Below are 19,175 nucleotides of genomic sequence, written 5' to 3' on the forward strand. Positions count from 1 at the left end.
TGGAATCAAGCTTGCCAGGAGAAATATCAATAACCTCAGATATGCAGATGACACCACCCTTATGGCAGAAAGAACTAAAATGCCTCAATGAAAGTGAAAGAGGAGAGTGAAAAAGTTGGCTTAAAGCTCAATATTCAGAAAACTAAGATCACAACATCTGGTCCCATCACTTCATGGCAAATAGATGGGGAAGCAATGGAAACGGTGAGAGACTTTATTTTTATGGGCTCCAAAATCACTGCAGATGGTGACTGCAGCCATGAAATTAAAAGGCGCTTTCCCCTTGGAAGAAAAGCTATGACTAACCTAGACAGCATATTAAGAAGCAGAGATATCACTTTTCCAACAAAGGTCCGTCTAGTCAAATCTATGGTTTTTCCAGTAGTCATGTATGGATGTGAGAGTTGGACTAAAGAAAGCTTAGTGCCAAAGAACTGATGCTTTTGAACTGTGGTGTTGGAGAAGACTCTTGAGAGTCCCTTGGACTGCAAGGAGATCCAACCAACAATCCTAAAGGAAATCAGTCCTGAATATTCATGGGAGGACTGACGCTGAAGCTGAAACTCCAATACTTTGGCCACCTGATGGGAAGAACTGACTCATCTGAAAAGACTCTGATGTTGGGAAAGATTAAATACGGGAGGAAAAGGGGACAACAGAGGATGAAATGGTTGGATGGCATCACCGACTTGATGGACCTGAATTTGAGTAAGCTCCAGGAGTTGGTGATGGACAGGGAGGCCTGGCGTGCTACAGTCCATGGGGTCGAAAAGAGTTGGACACGACTGAGTGACTGAACTGAAAGTCTATCAGCTCCGGGGCTGGCAGCTGCCCGCTAGAACTCCAGCTGGCTTTGTGTACAATTGGTACACAGCCAATACCTGAAAGTCCTTATCTTGCCCCAAATTGGCCAGGATAGGGTTCTTTCATCATTCCCAAACTGGTTTTTTGTTTCTGAAATTAGAGAAAAACATTTACAGATTCCGAACTTGAGGGAACAGAAGTGCTCCCAGGAGAAAGCTTGTGATTATAATTCTTACCAAGTCCTGAGACCTGTAAACACAGTCCGTATTGCCTGAAACAGCAGCCTTGGGTCCATCGGTAGAACCTAAAAATGAAGAAAAAAAGGGGAAAGAGTTATAGGTCTTTCTTTAAATTCAAGGTGTAAATGAATTATTCCAGCTTATAAATTAGTGAATTTACAATACTTGATTCATGACTAAGCATTTTTTTTTTTACTTTTAAAAAATATTTCATTTATTTATTTGGCTGTGTGAGGGCTTAATTGTAGCATGTGACCTCTTAGTTGTGGCATGTGGGATCTAGTTCCCTGACCAGGGATCAAAACTGGGCTCCCTGCATTGGGAGCATGTAATCTTAGTCACCGGACCACCAGGAAATCCCCATAACTAAGTTTTAAAATAAAACTGTGAGATCTCTGTGTCTATCTAGATGTATGCTTGTCTGTGCACATTATAAATATGATATGCTTTTCCCTCAGAATAGCATTATTAAAATTAATTAATAAAAGAATTCTATTTAATTGACTTAAAAGTGTTTACAAATTAAATATTTCTAAATGTAACAGAAACTTGTCCCCAATTTTAAAACTATATTTAATATTTAATGAATGAAAACCAGTTTAAGTTATTGGTTTAATTAATACAGCCACGTCTTTAGGGTTATGGATATTGTGGTTGCTTCAGAAGCACATATACTAAAAGTAGAGTCACCAACATTAAGAGCCATCCACCAGAGATTCAGGGAAGAGTGCCATCACCCTCCTATGAACAACGCTGAATTCTAGAAGCTCTGACTAATTTCATCAGAGGCTTGAAGATCTTCGTCTTAGACTTCTATACCCAACCAAAATGTTGGTTTAATGTACACTAGCAATACATCTGCAGATATGCAAGGACTAAAGAAATGTATCTCCTAGGGAGCCAAGAAAATGAGGAAGCAAACCAAGAAAGAAGGTCCTGAATAATAGCTGTGTGGCAGCCAACAGAAGGCGCCTTGAAGGCAGCTGAGAAAAGAGTGGAGATGGGACCCTAGACACATTCCAGATGTGATAAAGCCAGGCACTATAAAGGGAAACGAATCCTGTTCTCTCCACTAGGCATTCCCACCACTCTGAGCCCTGCTAAGACACACAGCTCTACAAAGCCATGAGCTCTTAATAAGGAGGAGGGATGGATGAGAGATGGAGGCTCAGGAAGAGGCTTCCCTTCTATTAGTAGAAGGAGCCCTCTGAGGACTCCTGCTCTGAGGGCCTCAGAAATGGGAACAAGAAGTCTCAGAACATCTTACTACCAGACAGGATCCCCATGCACCCAGCCACTGCCAGTGTCACCACTCTATCCCTAGGAAGCAGCAGGGCCAGTTGGACAATTCAGATGGTCAGGAGGAAAAAAGATAAGACATAGCAGGTGTGGTTAAAGCTTAATTGGTGATTGGCAATGCTGGGCAGGGCCCACGCTGGGAGAGCAAGGCCTGCACACTAGGCCTATTCTGGTCTTCAGGGCAGTGCTGGGGGCTCAGGCTTGAGCTCTCCAAGCCAGGGATCTGGTCAGGCTACTCACAGCAGGAAAAAAAAAAAAAAAAAACATGGAAAGGAAGGATGATCTGGTTGGCTTTAGAGCAGAAATGATAACATCAGGGGATGACTTCTCTGAAGAAAAATGGGGTATTGTAGAGCTTAGAGATCCTAAATGAATGGGATTGGAAAGAGTTGGGGCAAAATAGGGCCTGAGTGGGGACGAACAGAAAGAAAGACGGAGAAAATAAGACATCTGGTCCTGGGGTGTAGGAAGCTCCAGCTGTTCTCCAGGGCCCTGGTGCAGCAAGCATGGCGCTGGCTCCTTCATGTAGGCAGAAATCCTCTCGAGACCATAAGGATGAGAAAAAGGAAGTCGGATCATGATCAGCTGCCCCACTGGGGCTTCAGCAGCTCCATGTCAGATACCCAAGTTGGTAAGCCCAGTACAGCCCCTCCTTGTGGGGGCAAGTGTTACAGAAGGCACAGTCTTCCTGCAATCCCTAGTGGTCAGAACTCAACCCCTTCAGTTTCCTCTAACTAATGTGCTATCTTACTAAGACCTACCACACACGGAGACTCCACTCTGAGGATATCCACCAGAGAGGGTGATGTATAGGCATCTCTGGTTCTATCACACTTCACTTAATTGTGCATCCCAGGTATTGTTTATTTTACAAACTAAGGTTGGTGTCAACCTTGCATCAAGTAAGTATATCACCAATATTTATTCCAAGAGCATTTATTTGCTCACTAAAGGTCACTAAATGTCTCTGTCACACTTTGGTAATTATAGCACCATTTTCAAATTTTTCATAATCATTACATTTGTTAAGGTGGTCTGTGATCATTTGATCTTACTATTGCAAAACTCAACATTCAAAAAACTAAGATCATGGCATCTGGTCCCATCACTTCATGGCAAATAGGAGGGAAAAAAGTGGAAGCAGTGACAGATTTTCTTTTCTTTGGCTCCAAAATTACTGTAGATGGTGACTGCAGCCATGAAATTAAAAGATGCTTGCTCCTTGGAAGGAAAGTTATGACAAACCTAGACAGCATATTAAAAAGCAGAGACATCACTTTGCTGACAAATGTCGCTATAGTCAAAGCTACGGTTTTCCCTGTAGTCATGTATGGATGTGAGAGTTGGACCCTAAAGAAGACTGAGCACTGAAGAATGGATGCTTTCAAATTGTGGTGCTGGAGAAGACTCTTGAGAGTCCTTTGGACAGCAAAGAGATCAAACCAGTCAATCCTTAAGGAAATTAACCCTGAATATTCATTGGAAGGACGGATGCTGAAGGTACAATACTTTGGCCACCTGATGTGAAGAGGTGACTCACTGGAAAAGACTGATGCTGGGAAAGATTGAGGGCAACAGAGGCAACAGAGGATGAGTTGGTTGGATGGCATCATTGACTCAATGGACACAAGATTGAGCAAACTTCAGGAGATAGTAAAGGACAGAGAAGACTGGTGTGCTGCAGCCAATGGGGTTACAAAGAGTCGGACTTGAATTAGTGACTAAACAACAACAATTGCAAAAACACTACAATTCCCTGAATGCTCAGATGGTGGTTAGCATTTCTTAGCAATAAACTATTTTAAATTAAGGTAAAATACATTCTTTTTGTAGACATAGTCAAGGCTATGGTTTTTCCTGTGGTCATGTATGGATGTGAGAGTTGGACTGTGAAGAAGGCTGAGTGCCGAAGAATTGATGCTTTTGAACTGTGGTGTTGGAGAAGACCCTTGAGAGTCCCTTGGACTGCAAGGAGATCCAACCAGTCCATTCTGAAGGAGATCAGCCCTGGGATTTCTTTGGAAGGAATGATGCTAAAGCTGAAACTCCAGTACTTTGGCCACTTCATGCGAAGAGTTGACTCATTGGAAAAGACTCTGATGCTGGGAGGGATTGGGGGCAGGAGGAGAAGGGGATGACAGAGGATGAGATGGCTGGATGGCATCACTGACTCGATGGACGTGAGTCTGGGTGAACTCTGGGAGTTGGTGATGGACAGGGAGGCCTGGCATGCTGCGATTCATGGGGTCGCAAAGAATCGGACACAACTGAGCAGCTGAACTGAACTGAACTGAATGCTATTGCACACTTTGTAGATTACAGCAGGGGCTTCCCTGGTGGTTCAATGATAAAGAATCTGCCTGCCAATGCAAAAAAACACAAGTTTCATCTCTGATCCAGGAAGATCGCATATGCCATGCAGCAACCAAGCCCAGGCGCCACAACTATTGAGCCTGTGCTCTAAAGCCCAGGAGCCACAACTGCTGAGCCCACATGCTAAACTACTGAAGCTGCGTTCCTAGAGCCCGTGCTCAGCAATAAGAGAAGCCACTGCGGTGAGAAGTCTGCCCAATGCAACTAGAGAGTAGCCCCTGCTTGCCACAACTAGAGAAAAGCCAGCCCAGCCGTGAAGACCAGGCACAGCCAAAAATAAATAAATTAGAAAAAAAAAATTTTTTTTAAAGATTACAATATACTATAAACATCTTTTATCAGAGACAGGCTCCAGGCTTTGCCCACAGGGGGCCCCCTAGCACCACAAAGAGGCTCAGAAATACATAAACAACTTGCAGAAGAGACCACTGTACCCAATGACTCAGCAAACCTGGATGAAAGCTGATAGAAAAGTATAAAGCTCAGTACCAGATTCTAATTATTTCTCTTAAAGGACAAAGTCCAACTGCCTGGCCTGAGACTTGAGCTTAGTCTCACTGGGCCCCTAGAGTTTCAAGGATCCAAAGATCCTGGGGCTGCCTGTATCCAACAGTCCAGGCCCCAGAGGCCACACACTGCAGCCCACATCTGTCTCCAACTCACTTCCAGGCAGTCGTCTGGGTGATGATCCAGATGACTCTTGAATGATCCCCAAGGCGGATCAGCTTGGACCGAACCAGAACTGATGAGAACTAGCTGAGAAAGGAGATTCCATGATGGAGAAGGGGAATAGAAAGCAGACTGTAGGCTGAAAATCTTTTGGACTAGAGCTTCAAATTCGCAAACCTTACATAAAGCAGACTTTGTCGCTCTCTAGTTAGTTGACTGAGGGTACCAGTGGTGAGTTGGGAAATGAGATCAAGCTGTGCTCTTCCAGAACCAAGGTGGCTCCACCCACACCACACAGCTTGGGGTTCTTATAGTTCTCCAGCTACGCTGAGCCCCAGAGGTTGGGCACCAGGACTCCCTGTGCCTGATTCAGTGCCTCATGCACAGGAGAGGGTCAGATCAGTGAATGTGACTTAAAATCATGTACTATCACATCTCTGAGACAGAATCTGGGGTAACTGGAAGGAAGAAGGAAAGGAAGACAGAAAGGGAAGAGTAGTGATCACCATAAGAGGTGTCAAGAAAAATACTTCCACATGGGTATCTACCTGTGTTTTCAAATGTCAGCGTCAATTAGTCCTGGGGCTGCTGCTTAGACGTTTCTGTCGTGTCTGACTCTGTACAACCCCATGGACTGCAGCCACCAGGCTCCTCTGTCCATGGGATTCTCTAGGCAAAAATACTGGAGTGGGTTGTCATGCCCTCCTCCAGGAGATCCCCCTCAACCCAGGGATCAAATCTGGGTCTGCATTGCAGGCAGATTCTTTACTACTGAGCCCCCAAGGAAGCCCCCAGTTAGTCCTAGGAATCATAATACAACCCCAGGCAGGGATATGATTGCTGCTAAGCTCCCCAGGAACCAGGAGAAAAAATTGTGTCCGTCTTTGGTACTTGATATCAATCCTTCTGTGTCTCATTATATCACTCACAGCTGCATACCATCTCTTGAAAGTTCTGCTTCCTCCATACTGTCCAGGGCTGTGAACTCAGACAAGGAAAGGACCTGAGCTTTTCTTTTCAGTACAAGAAACAGAGAACCACTGACTGTTGCACACAGAAGCCAGATGCTCTCACTGGGAGCCCAGCACAGGCTGTCTGTGATCTTCAGCAATTACTGTCCTTTCAACTTAATTCCTTACTATAAGACAGAGGTGATAATGTGCACCCATGGGTGATTCATGTCAATGTATGGCAATAACCACCACAATATTGTAAATAAATTATCCTCCAATTAAAATAATTAATTTAAAAAGATGGAGGTGATAATTCTTCTACCACGTAGAAATGCTGCAAAGATGAAACACAATATATGTACGATGTTCAGCAGATATCCTGGTATAAATCAATCATTGATAAATGGTAGGTAGTCTTAATTTTTAGCCCTGAGACTAAGAAAGTATCATGGAGAAGACAGAAGAGATATAAATAGTGAGAAGACCAGGAGAATTACTTCAAAGCGGTTGAGGAAATCTTTTAGGTTTGTGAATTCATACAGGCACTTGGGTTCCAATCTGTGGTGCAGGTCAACGATGTCATAAGCAGATAAATCCACATAGGTGAGCTGCAGAAAGGCAAAGCAAGAATGGGCTTTAAACTCTGAACCTGGGCAAAATGAACTCCTGGCTCTCAAATCTGCCCCTGCACTTACCTTCTCTCCTGAAAACCAATGCCTTTTCCCCAGAAGTTGGGATAAAAGCTTCATCTTCAGAGGGATTCCCTCCAATTATGCAGGTTTCATTTTCTCCTGAAGGGAAACACAGCTGTCACTGCCCTCAGACACTGACTCCCTGGCAGAGAGCAGGCCTCCTGGGGCTGCGTCTGAACCCAGCTGCCAGGTGAGCAGCGATGTTTTCCGCCTGAACCTGGGTCGGTGCCCGGGCTGCAATTCAACCCACCTGTGTTCACTAGACTCCTATGGGTACCACCGCCCATGTGTGAGAGGCAATGGGAAGGCAAAGGGCAAAAACCACACTGTTCCTAACCTAACTCAGCTCCAGACACCTGCCCTGGGTGTCTCAAACTGGAGAGTGATGCAGGGTGTGACGCAGCCAGTGGTTGCCTCGCTGATATTCAGAGTCAATGCAGCCGCATCTTCTGGATTCACACGTGCTCTCTCTTGCTTATAAAACGTTGACGAGTTCTAATATTTTAGAGAACACGGTGCAGGACATCAGAACATATAGTGCCCAGTATCCAGTCAAGAAGTCCAGCCTCTGATCTCCTGCATGGCCTTCCATAATTCCCTCCAACTCTAGTGCTGACAGACACTCTGAACTCTCTAGTGAATTAACAGAAATTCTATGTGGAATAACCTCAGAATACTAAATTATGTCGTATAAATAAATACAAACAGTAAGATTTAAATGTGTCCTGCTGCTAAGTCGCTTCAGTCGTGTCCAACTCTTTGCGACCGCATAGACGGCAGCCCACCAGGCTCCCCCGCCCCTGGGATTCTCCAGGCAAGAACACTGGAGTGGGTTGCCATTTCCTTCTCCAATGCATCAAAGTGAAAAGTGAAAGGGAAGTCGCTCAGTCGTGCCAATGTGTCCTAATTTATGTTAATTTTTTAAAGATTGTTAAATGTTGTCTGTGTAAGCTTAGAATATGCCAAACAAAGGAATATATTTTTCACTTGAAAATAAGAAAATGAAAATAAACATTAACAAGAATCTGCCAAGTGGGATATCAGAAAAGAAAATTGCCTACTTATATTACTTTGAATAAAGAAATGCGACAAACTAGGGCTGCAGGATTTTAGAAAAGAAACTAAGTTCAAGGTGAAAAATATGGAAAATAAGAAACAATGCTAAGAAGAAAAATTTCAAACCTACACCGGGAAGAACTGAATGGATTGTTAAACCGTGTCCACCGAGGGGCAAGTTTGGGGGAGGTCTTTGGTGCGGCTGTCACAGCACAGCCCTGCTTAGGTGCCCACTTAGACTGGAGGAGCTGGGTCAGGCGGTCACCAGGACACCTGTGTCTGAAAAGCAGTGGTGTGCTCAGGAGAAGACTGGACGGCCACGCTCCCCACAGCCAGGCACTGGGGTCCACAGCTCCTGTGACAGTCTAAAGGCCATCCTCCAGCCCTGGGCCAGTGGGGTGGCCCTGAAACAGAGGTGGAGCAACCCCATTACACCAGAGGTGAAGGGCTGGGTTGGCTGGCCGTGCCTCTAGAATCACAGCTGGAAACCTCCCTGGCACTGAGAAACAGGAAAAGAAATTTGAAAAACAAAATAATAATAATAAAAACCCCACATGACTGAGAAGATTGTACAGAAATTTGCAACACGTCACTGCAAACTCAGTGTCTAGACTGAGAACTGTTTTTATCACCCTTGTAGGGTGATCGAAAGTTGAATATGTAAGCATCTAGTGACTGCCACACAAGGATATTGGTGATGGACAGGACCACAGTGTATCTCAATTACCACTGCTGGCCCATCACTCAAGGCCTTCCAGAGACACTCATATACATCAAATTGGCAAAACACGCAGACTGACACGACTTGCCCTTTAAAGTCCTTAAAATAATGACAATGTCAAGGAGATTGACCAGTGGAAAAGAGGATCTCTTCTCTCCAAACCTACTTAAAGTTCTTTTATAAGGCGTCTCAGCCAGTCCCCTCTAATTCATAAGTCCTGTAAAAACAGATTGCTTTAGCTCTTATGTTTTGCTTTAAAAACATATTTATTATCATATTCAATGTGTGTGTTCATTTGCTCTAGATAATAAGCTAGAATAGAACCACAATGAGTTCCACTTTGCCCATTAAAAAAAGGTTGTGACTACCATCACTTCACCTTTTAACTGTGATCCAGAATTAAATGAGTAATGGGGCGAGCATAGGACACAGGGAGATTTATAGACTGGGATTTATTCAGCAAGTGGAAACATGCACAGCCAATAAACAATTGGAAAAATGTAAAGGTCGGAAACAGCAGGGTAGATAATGAGCCCATAAAATTAGCATACAATGAAATTGTGACACCCCAAGTGCCTAAGGAACAGGAAAAAGAGGCCCACGTGCCTTGCTGGGGGCACCATCAAGTAAGTTACTCTCTCTACAGAGCAATAAAATAGTCTGCTATTAAAGCTTAAAACCATTCTCACGTTTTGCCTTCTAGTATCTGCTAGGGGATCTACCAAATAAAGGCCACAAACCAGAGGAAAACATCAGTTTAAGATGACACTATCGTAAGGAAAAGTAAAAAATAGAAAACCCCACATTGCCCAGTAATGAGTGACTGACTAGGCAAATTACACTTTATCTACTGGATCCAGGAACTATTTAGTAGAATGTGCACAAATGTATGGCTAATAGGTATAGATTTTTAAGGGAAACCTTAAGAGAAAAAAGAGCAGAACCTAAAAATGTATGTACACACAAATTACATGTACCCAAAGAAGTAGGCACAAGTAAAAATCAAGTGAGTACTTGAAGTGATCCCCCTAATATTAAATACAACTAGCTTAATAACTCTTCATTGAACACCCAGTATCTTCCAGGTGCTGTTCTGGTTGTATAAAAACACCTGTAAGACCAGGAACAAGAAGAGACAGAAATGCCTGCTTTCATGGTATTTATATCCTACAGGGAAGACTGATGATAAAGAAAAACATAAGCAATATAACAATGAGACCATGTCTATGTCCGTCACAAGCAGTAAGGTGCACCATCTTAAGTGGACAACTCAATGGGTTTTTAGATATGTATATTTTTATGGAATCACCACCTGGGTCAAGATAGAGAACATTTCCAGCCCCACACAATCTCTTCAACAAAGACAAGCTCACCATTCAGCTGACCTCTGTTACCCTGGACTTATTTTGCCTACTAATAATCATGTAAATAGAAGGATGTGGTAAGTGCATTTGGTGTCTACATCCTGTTGTCCACATTGTGTCTCTGAGAGTCATCCATGTTATTGTGTGTAGCAGTAGCCCTTCATAATATTTTCATCATATGTATATATATCGTGTAATACTCCATCATATGAATAATGAATTTGTAGCAGATCCAACCAGTCCATTCTAAAGGAGATCAGCCCTGGGATTTCTTTGGAAGGAATGATGCTAAAGCTGAAACTCCAGTACTTTGGCCACTTCATGCGAAGAGTTGACTCATTGGAAAAGACTCTGATGCTGGGAGGGATTTGGGAGCAAGAGGAGAAGGGGACGACAGAGGATGAGATGGCTGGATGGCATCACTGACTCAATGGACATGAGTCTGAGTGAACTCCAGGAGTTGGTGATGAACAAGGAGGCCTGGCGTGCTGCGATTCATGGGGTCGCAAAGAGTAGGACACGACTGAGCGACTGATCTGATCTGATCTGATGATGGACTTATATAACATATCACAGCTTATTGGTCCACTCTTGCATTGCCAGACATTGGAAAGTTGCCAGTTCTTGGCTCTTTCATATAAAGCCGCTTTGAACACTATGGTACATGTCTGTTGAAGACATAAGCACACATCCCCATTAGTATATAACAAGGCATGGCATTCCAGGGGCATAGGGTAGATGTTATGTTTAGTTCCAGGAAGTGCTGTTGGTTTCCAAAGTGGTTGTTCCACCAGCAGTGACTGATGGTTCCAGTTACTGCACATATTTGTGAACAATTGTTGGTCCTTTTCATTTTAGCTTCTGTGAGTATATAATTGGATTAACTGTGTTCATAACTTCCCCAAATCCAATATTGTTGGGCACCTTTTCATATACTGACTGGCCTTTGGAATATTCTCTTTTGTAATACCCAATCAAGACTTGGGCCTTGGAGTTGCCTGGTGGCCTAGTGTTTAGGATTCTGGGCTTTCAATGCCAGGGCCTGGGTTCAACCTCTGGTTGGGAAACTGAGATCCTACAAGCCACATGATGCGGCCAAAAAGCCACTTAGGCCTTTTTTTTCATTGGTTATATTTTTAGCTAAATATTTTTGGATAAAGGTCCTTTGTGATTTGTAATATTTTCTCCCAACTGAGCCTTGACTGAATACTAGACCCCAAAATAAACAACTATTTATGGTAGCATGGTCTGGGAACTCCTGAGGTCCTAGAAACTTTCTCTTAAGCAGACCACTGGACAGTGTGATTTGAAATTACTTCCAGAGGATGCAAAGCAGTGATGAATGGTGCCTGATAAAAAGGAGACCAGGAAACTTAGTATACTCACAGAAGGATGTGACGTGAAAACACAACAGCCCCAAGATCTCTATATAGACTCTGGACTCGGATACCTCACATGGGCAAGAACTGAAAAGCAAGTGCCTTAAGTTAAAAAATATATGTATCCATCAGATATTCAAGAGAGACTGGCATCACCCATCCCGTGAACAAGGCTTAATTCTAGCTGTGTCTAATTGCATCAGAGGCCTGAAGGTCCTTATCCTAGAATTGTATAACCAACAAAAACATTACTTTAGTGTACACTAGCAACACATCTTCAGATATGTGAGGACTAAAGAAATTTACCTCGCAGGTAGCTAAGAAAATGAGGAAGTAACCCAGAAAGACAGTCCTGAATAACAGCCACAGCAGCCAACAGAGAGCACCTGAGCTCTTAACAAGGAGGAGAAATGGATGAGAGATGGAGGCTCAGGAAGAGGCCTCCCTTCTATTAGTAGAAGGAGCCCTCTGAGGACTCCTGCTCTGAGGGCCTCAGAAATGGGAACAAGAAGTCTCAGAACATCTTACTACCAGACAGGATCCCCATGGACCCAGACACTGCCAGTGTCACCACTCCATCCCTAGGAAGCAGCAGGGCCAGTTAGACAGTTCAGATGGTCAGGAGGAAAAAAGATAAGACATAGCAGGTGTGGTTAAGGCTTTATTGGTGATCAGCAGGGCTGGGCAGGGCCCACACTGGGAGAGCAAGGCCTGCACACTAGGCCTGTCCTGGTCTTCAGGGCAGTGCTGGGGGCTCAGGCTTGAGCTCTCCAAGCCAGGGATCTGGTCAGGCTACTCATAGCAGGGGAGAAAAAAAAAAAAAAAAAAAAACAGCAACATGGAAAGGAAGGATGATCTGGTTGGCTTTAGAGCAGAAAGCATAATGTCAGGGGGTGACTTCACTGAAGAAGAGTGGGGTGCTATAGAGCTTAAAGATCCTGGATGAATGAGGTTGGGAAAGAGTTGGGGCCAAATAAGACCTAAGTGCGACAAATGGAAAGAAAGAAGGAGAAAACAAGACATCTGGTTCTGGGGTGCAGGAAGCTCCAGCTGTTCTCCACACACAGCACTGGCTCCTCGCTCCATCTCCTGCCATCCAGAGCACTACTTGTTGCCCCACACAGCCATCTTTGAATATACAGGGTGTGGGAGGAAGCGGCTGGACTTCATGTAGGCAGAGATCCTCTTCAGGCCCTGAGGGTGGAAAAAAGAAGGTCAGGTCTGCTGCCCCACTGGGGCTCATGCAATTCCACTCCAGACTTTGAGTTGGAACCCTGGTCCAACCCTTCCTTGTGGAGTGAAGCAATCAGCAAAAATCTATCTTCCTAGGGTCCCCAGTTCTGATAAGTTACCTCTTCAGTTTCCTGTGACTAATGTGGTATCTTACTAAGACCTGCCACACATGGAGAACAGGCTGTGTTAGCTGCTGTATATACCCAGAGATGAGAAAACACAGCCATCCCTCATTCCAGTCCACTTCAAATTACTGTGATTCACACGTTTTGTGTATTTTACAACCTGAAGCTTTGTGCCAACCATCATTAAGCAAGTCAACCGATGCCATTTTTCCAACCACATCTGCTCACTTTCTGTCTCTGTGTCATCTTTGGTGATTTTCCCAATATTTCTACTTTTTCATTATGATTATGTTTGTTATGTTGATCTGTGATCAGGGATCTTTGATGTTACTGTGGCAAAAAAATCAAACTCCTGATGTATTGAGGGTTTGGGTCTAGATGCCCACAATACAGTGAAGCGAGTCATAGCTTTTTTGGTTTCTCAGGGCATGTAAAAGTTGTTTATAGTATACTGTAGCCTGTAAAATGTTCAATAGCATTATACCTAAAATATAAATATATATTTATCTTAATTTAAACATCCTTTATTGCTGGGCATTAATTCTCTGGCAGTCCAGTGGTTAGTTAGGACTCCATGCTTTCACTGCCAGGGGCTGGGTTTGATCCCTGCTCTGGAATCTAAGATCCCACATGCTGCACATCTCGGCCAAACAAACAAACAAACAAACCTGAAACTTTCTTGCCAAAAAATGCTGAGACCCTCAGTACATCAGGGAGGGTTGTACCTTGAAGTCTCTATAGTGGGCAATTTCCTTCCCTCTCTTTCCTTCTTCCAGTTACTCATGATTCTGTCTCAGAGACAGGATCGTATATTCATTTTAAGTTACATTCACTGATCTGAGCCTCTCCCCTGTATGAGTCACTGTATCAGGCCCAGAGGGGATGCAGAAGTCACACAATCCTGGCGCCCGGCCTCTGGGGCTCAGTGCAGCTGGAGAACTACAGGAATTCTGAGGTATATGTGACAACTGAGAACCTCCACAGAAGTAACCTAAGAGTGGTTAGTGTGTCCTTATCTGGGGGGAAACGGGATCACAGAGGTTAAGTACCTTCCTCACGTTCAAGCCACTAGAAAGTGATAGCATGGAACACAGCTGGCTCTCTCTCGAACTCTGTGCTCTTGGCAAAGCACTCCCTTCCTCCATTTCCCCACAGGAGGGCTTGTCTTTCCTCCTGCACACAAACCTGGTTCTTTTGAAGAGGCAGACTCCAGGCTTTGCCCACAGAGGGACCCCTAGCACAACAAAGAGCCTCAGAAAGTACATGAGCAGCTTGCAGAAGACACCAGATCTCACCCAATGACTCAGCAAAACCCAGAAGAAAGGTGATAGGAGGGTGAGAAGCAGCAAGACCAGGCTCTAATTATTCCACTTAAAGGACAGAATCCAACTCCTGGCTGGGACCTGAGCCCACTCTCACTGGGCCCCGACCTACCTCATCCCCAGTCCTGCTACAGCCACCCAGGCAGTGAGACACTCAGATGTACCTGTGCACCATCTTCTCAAGACCCAGAGTTCCCAGGAGTTCCAGACCTAGGGCTGACTGTACCCCACAGCCCAGGGCCCACAGGCCACACACTGCAGTCCACATCTGTCCCCATCCTCCTTCCCAGGCACTCATCTCAACTCTTTGTTGCTCTCCAATTATTAATAGTTGACTGAGGGTGACGATGAGCTGGGAGGTGAGGTCAGGCTGTGCTCCTTCAGAACCAAGGACGTTCCACCCATACCACACAGCTTCAGGGTTCCTGAAGTTCTCCAGCTGCACTGAGCCCCAGAGTTAGGACTCCAGGATTGTGTGACTTCTGTATCCCTCCTGTGCCTGACACAGTGCCTCATACAGAAGACGGTCAGATCGGTGAATGTGACTTAAAATGAATGGGCCATCCTGTCTCTGAGACAGGATTATGAGTAACTGGAAGAAGGAAAGAGAGGGAAGGAAACTGCCTACTATAGAGACAAGATAAGATCTTCCCAAGAAGGCGTCTACCTATGGAAGAAAATCCCAGAACGAATTACATTCTTGGAAATCTCGGTACAACCCCAGAGAGGGAGCCAATAAGCCGCAGGGCCCTTGGGTGATCAGGAAAAAACATTATGTCTTTGACACCTAAGATCACTCTTACTGTGCCTCAACTCAACTAATGCCAGCCACATCCAAACTCCTGAGATTTCTGCTTCCTCCACACTTTCCAGAGCTCTGAGCCCAGACAACAAAAGGACCTGAGCTTTTCTCTTCCACACAGGAAACGGAGAGCCATTGACTGCTGCCCATAGAATCCAGACACTTTAACTGGGAGCCCAGCACAGCCTGTACTGGCTCTGTGACCATCAGAAATTACACATCCTTTTGGCTTATTCCTTGTCTTTAAGATGGAGGTGATACTTCTTTACCTTGTAGAAATAAGGCAAAGATCAAATCTGATACAATGTATGTAAAGTCCTGAGCAGAAAACCTGGCATAAACCAAGTTCTCAATAAATGCTAGTTATACTTGGTTTTCAGAGAAGGCAATGGTATCCCACAGTACTCTTGCCTGGAAAATCCCATGGACGGAGAAGCCTGGTGGACTGCAGTCCATGGGTCACTGAGGGTCGGACACGACTGAGAGACTTCACTTTCACTTTTCACTTCCATGCACTGGAGAAGGAAATGGCAACCCACTCCAGTGTTTTTGCCTGCAGAATCTCAGGGACGGGGGAGCCTGGTGGGCTGCCGTCTATGGGGTCGCACAGAGTCGGACACGACTGAAGTGACTTAGCTTAGCTTAGCTTAGCTTAGCTTATACTTGGTTTCAGTTCCAATTAGGAAAGCTGCAGGGAGAAGAGTGTAGAGAAAAGAGATGTATTAATAGTAGGACGATCAGGAGAGTACCTCAAAATGAGAGATGAAGTCTTTCAGGTTTGGGAATGCATCCAGGCACTTGGGCTCAAATATGCGGTGAATGTCAAGAACATCATAAACCAGGAAATCCACAAAGGTGAGCTGCAGAAAGACAAAGCATGAATGTGCACCAAACTCTGAACCTCAGGAAAGTGACAGCTCTCCCTCCCCTAAAGCCATCCCACTTACCTTGTCCCCTGCAAACCAAGGCCTCCTCCCCAGAAACTCTGAGTAGAGCTTCATCTTTCCAGGGATCTCCTTCAAGTATTGAGACTTTAGTTTCTCCTGAGACACAAAACAGCTGTCACTGCCCTCAGACACAGACTCCCTGGCAGAGCAGGCCTCCTGGGGATGATTCTGATCCCAGCTGCCAGGTGAGGAGCCATGTCCCCCAACTGAACCTGGGTTGGCACCCACCTGCCATTCAACCCACCTGTGTTCATCAGACTCCTATGGGTACTACCTCCCATCTGTGAGAGGTAATGGGAAGGCAAAGGCCAAAACCACACTGTCCCTGACCCTGTCACCAGTCAGCTCCAGACACCTGCCCGGGGTCAGACCAGCAGTTCTGTGAGATTTGGCAGAGCTCAGGCCTCAGACCTCAGGCTGATCAACACTAAAATAACTACGAAAGAAGTCCTTTGTTCCAGTGTGGGAGACAGAATAGTCTGGATGCCTGGACAGTTGGAAAGAATTGGGAGCTGAAAGGAAGGAAGGAAAGGAATAAAGTCTGACCCTGGGCTGCCCACTGGACACAGGTCCTGATCCCTGAGATGCCAAGGAGGAGGCACTGGTTGAACTCATAAACACCTATATAGGATGTGAATTTCTACCCTGGGAGGCTGGACTCTACCCTAAGATTGATGGGAACTGAGTCCAAGGTTGCATTTCATGCACTGGGAGTTCTGAGGGTCACTCTCAGAACTCTGTAGGGACTAGCTTGGTGAATCAGTAGTTTCCAAGGAGTTTAAATGGCAAAAAGACCAGTGTAGATAGGACCCTGTCCAACTCAGCAGGAGTGGACTCACAGTCAGGACTTTAACAGATCCTGACCATGTAAATGTAGACCCAGCCCTGCCCACCGGGCAAAATGGGTTTATGCCTGAGATGTTGAAGAAGAGGCATTGCACTAACAAGGTAAATATCCTGTCTAGGAACTGAATTTCCACCTTGGGGAGTCTGGATTCTATCCTTAGATTGGGGAGAACTGAGTCAGAGCTTCTATATCCTGAATTATGTTATGAGAATCACTCAGGGGACTCCATATAGACCAGCTCAGTAGCTCCAAGGAGATCAAATCACAAAATGATCTGTGTAGAAGGGATAAACTAATCTAGTCTCCTTTTAAAGCACATCCAGCCCAGATCAGCGGGAGGAGACTCACAAATTCAGGGTTGTAGCAGAGTATAGCCAATTCATTAGCAGTGTCCATAGTCTGGTTCTCCAATACATCCACGCGAATCTTCTCCTCCTCCGTCTCCCCACCTGTACCCACACAACAGAGACTCACCCTCAGTATCCCCTCCCAGCCCAGCCCAGGGCATGGCCACCTATATCCCTGCCCCCAACCCCAGCCCCACTCACACATGTTGTGCTTGCGAGCAATGTAGCGAAGGATGGCCTTGCTCTGGGTGAGCCTGTGAGCTCCATCAATTAAGTAGGGCAACTGGAAGAACAACAAGGCCAGGTGAGGTGGGCCACCAGGCTCAGTGCATCTGGTCACTTGAGGAAGGGCAGAGATGAAACCTAGCACTCACAGAGCCTGCCCCATGGTAGGCACTAGATAATATGCTATAAAATGGAGGGACGAGCTGGACACAGAGTATCATTGAAGGGCAGGGGAGAGAACCAGGAAGCTGAGAGACGGAGCAGAAGGCACCTGTTCCTGAAACCTCTAAGCCAGGAAAGGAGATGGATTGAGACACTGTCCACTTCCCCTCCCAGCACCCCAGCCCCTGCACCTACATTGGGAAAGTCCAGGCCCAGCTTGAATTTTTCATTCAGCCACTGGCTTCTGTCATAGTCGGGAGCTGAGAAAAAGAAGATGCAGTGAAACAACCTCCCAGGAATCCAACCCTCCTTCCCAGGGGACCTACAAAGGAGTCAGGGGCAAGATGCCCCTGAACTGGTGGATCTGGAATCTGAACCACTAATCTCACATGGAGCTTTGAGGGGAAAAACAAACAGAAATTTCCTGAAACTACATGAGTAATCCTTACAAAGGATTTAGGTAAGCGCTAAAGGGAGCCTGTGCCAATGGCTGATACAGGACCCAGCTGCGGACTCTCAGAGCCTTCCTTGGAGGCCAGCTGCACCCTAAAGGGTTCGGGAAGGGGCAGGTCCCTGCTCCAGCTGGTGGAAGGCGATAGACGTGAACAACAGGGGTCAGGACATGGGATGCTTGGCACCAAACCAGCATGAGTTGAGCAGAAGTCAGGACATGACAAGGATGCCATTACCGTCCCCCATCGTGTACTTCTTTTCCTCATAGTTTGAGTCTGTGTACTCCAGGAGCAGGCGGATGGCGTGGGCTAGCTGAGAGAGATGCCAGGACACAGGGCAAATGTCAGGTCTTGACTGCAAAACTTTCACTGTTCCAGTCACTCCCATACTCCCAACCCTCTCCCCCTATCCACCCACTTCTGAGCGCGCGCGCGCCGGCACACACACACACACACCTGGGAAGGAGGCGGCGGTGAGAACACACACATACACAGCGGTGCGAACACACACACACACTCACACACACACACACACACACACTCACACACACACACACACACACACCTGGGAAGGAGGCGGCGGTGAGAACACACACACACAGCGGTGCGAACACACACACACACACACACACACACACACCTGGGAAGGAGGCGGTGATGCGAAGGGGCTAGGCTGCAGCGGCCATCCCACCCTTCCTAGCGGACCCCCGCTCACCCCGCGGATGTCCCAGTAACCCAGGGTCATCGCCATAGTCAGCGTCTGTGGATCGGATTTCCAGCTCTGCACCGTTGATTTGGAAGTTTATCCGGTGCCTGGGTCAAGTCTGGGTGTGGCCTGAGTGAGGCCACGCCCCATCGCCTCTCTCCGCCCCGCCCCCAACTATTGCCCAATCTCCGAAGCTTCCTGGCACTCTGGTGGGCACCCCGGACTCTTCAACGAGGCATCTGCGCCCAGGGCAGTCGAAATAGTCCATTTCCCCCTCCAGCCTCAAAACTCGGGAGCCGAGCTCTGGACACCAGGACGCTGAGGGCAGCCTGGTTCCCGTCGCCAGTTCGATCTCAGCTAAATCGGAGGAGTTGGTAGCACGCTCGGGAAACAAGCCTGAATCCTAACGACAGCACGAATCTTCCACCTCCCCTGCCCTCCTACAATCATTCAGACTT

The 19,175-nt window shown here is 46.1% G+C and overlaps 2 protein-coding genes across 3 annotated transcripts; both read right to left on the bottom strand.

Moving 5' to 3' along the window:
• Positions 1-1,036: 1,036 nt before the first annotated feature.
• LOC107132300 (glutathione S-transferase Mu 1-like) lies at positions 1,037-12,108 on the bottom strand. The gene is made up of 4 exons (XM_015464223.3): positions 11,557-12,108; positions 7,033-7,128; positions 6,835-6,945; positions 1,037-1,108 (listed from the first exon to the last, which is right to left on the bottom strand). Exons 2-4 carry the CDS (start codon positions 7,084-7,086, stop codon positions 1,037-1,039), a joined length of 237 nt encoding a protein of 78 aa, XP_015319709.2. The 5' UTR covers positions 7,087-7,128; positions 11,557-12,108.
• Positions 12,109-12,197: 89 nt separating this feature from the next.
• Positions 12,198-18,807, bottom strand: LOC783879 (glutathione S-transferase mu 1). 2 transcript variants are annotated; one of them, XM_010803234.4, is made up of 8 exons: positions 18,652-18,807; positions 18,249-18,324; positions 17,755-17,819; positions 17,374-17,455; positions 17,174-17,274; positions 15,979-16,074; positions 15,781-15,891; positions 12,198-12,743 (listed from the first exon to the last, which is right to left on the bottom strand). In XM_010803234.4, exons 1-8 carry the CDS (start codon positions 18,760-18,762, stop codon positions 12,654-12,656), a joined length of 732 nt encoding a protein of 243 aa, XP_010801536.1. In that variant the 5' UTR covers positions 18,763-18,807; the 3' UTR covers positions 12,198-12,653. The 2 variants fall into 2 exon arrangements, with proteins under 2 accessions (XP_010801536.1, NP_001073823.1); NM_001080354.2 differs by having other exon boundaries at positions 18,727-18,780.
• Between the last annotated feature and the right edge of the window lie 368 nt (positions 18,808-19,175).

Source organism: Bos taurus, chromosome 3, assembly GCF_002263795.3.
Source record: "Bos taurus isolate L1 Dominette 01449 registration number 42190680 breed Hereford chromosome 3, ARS-UCD2.0, whole genome shotgun sequence".
In the NCBI taxonomy this organism is placed as follows: domain Eukaryota; kingdom Metazoa; phylum Chordata; class Mammalia; order Artiodactyla; family Bovidae; genus Bos; species Bos taurus.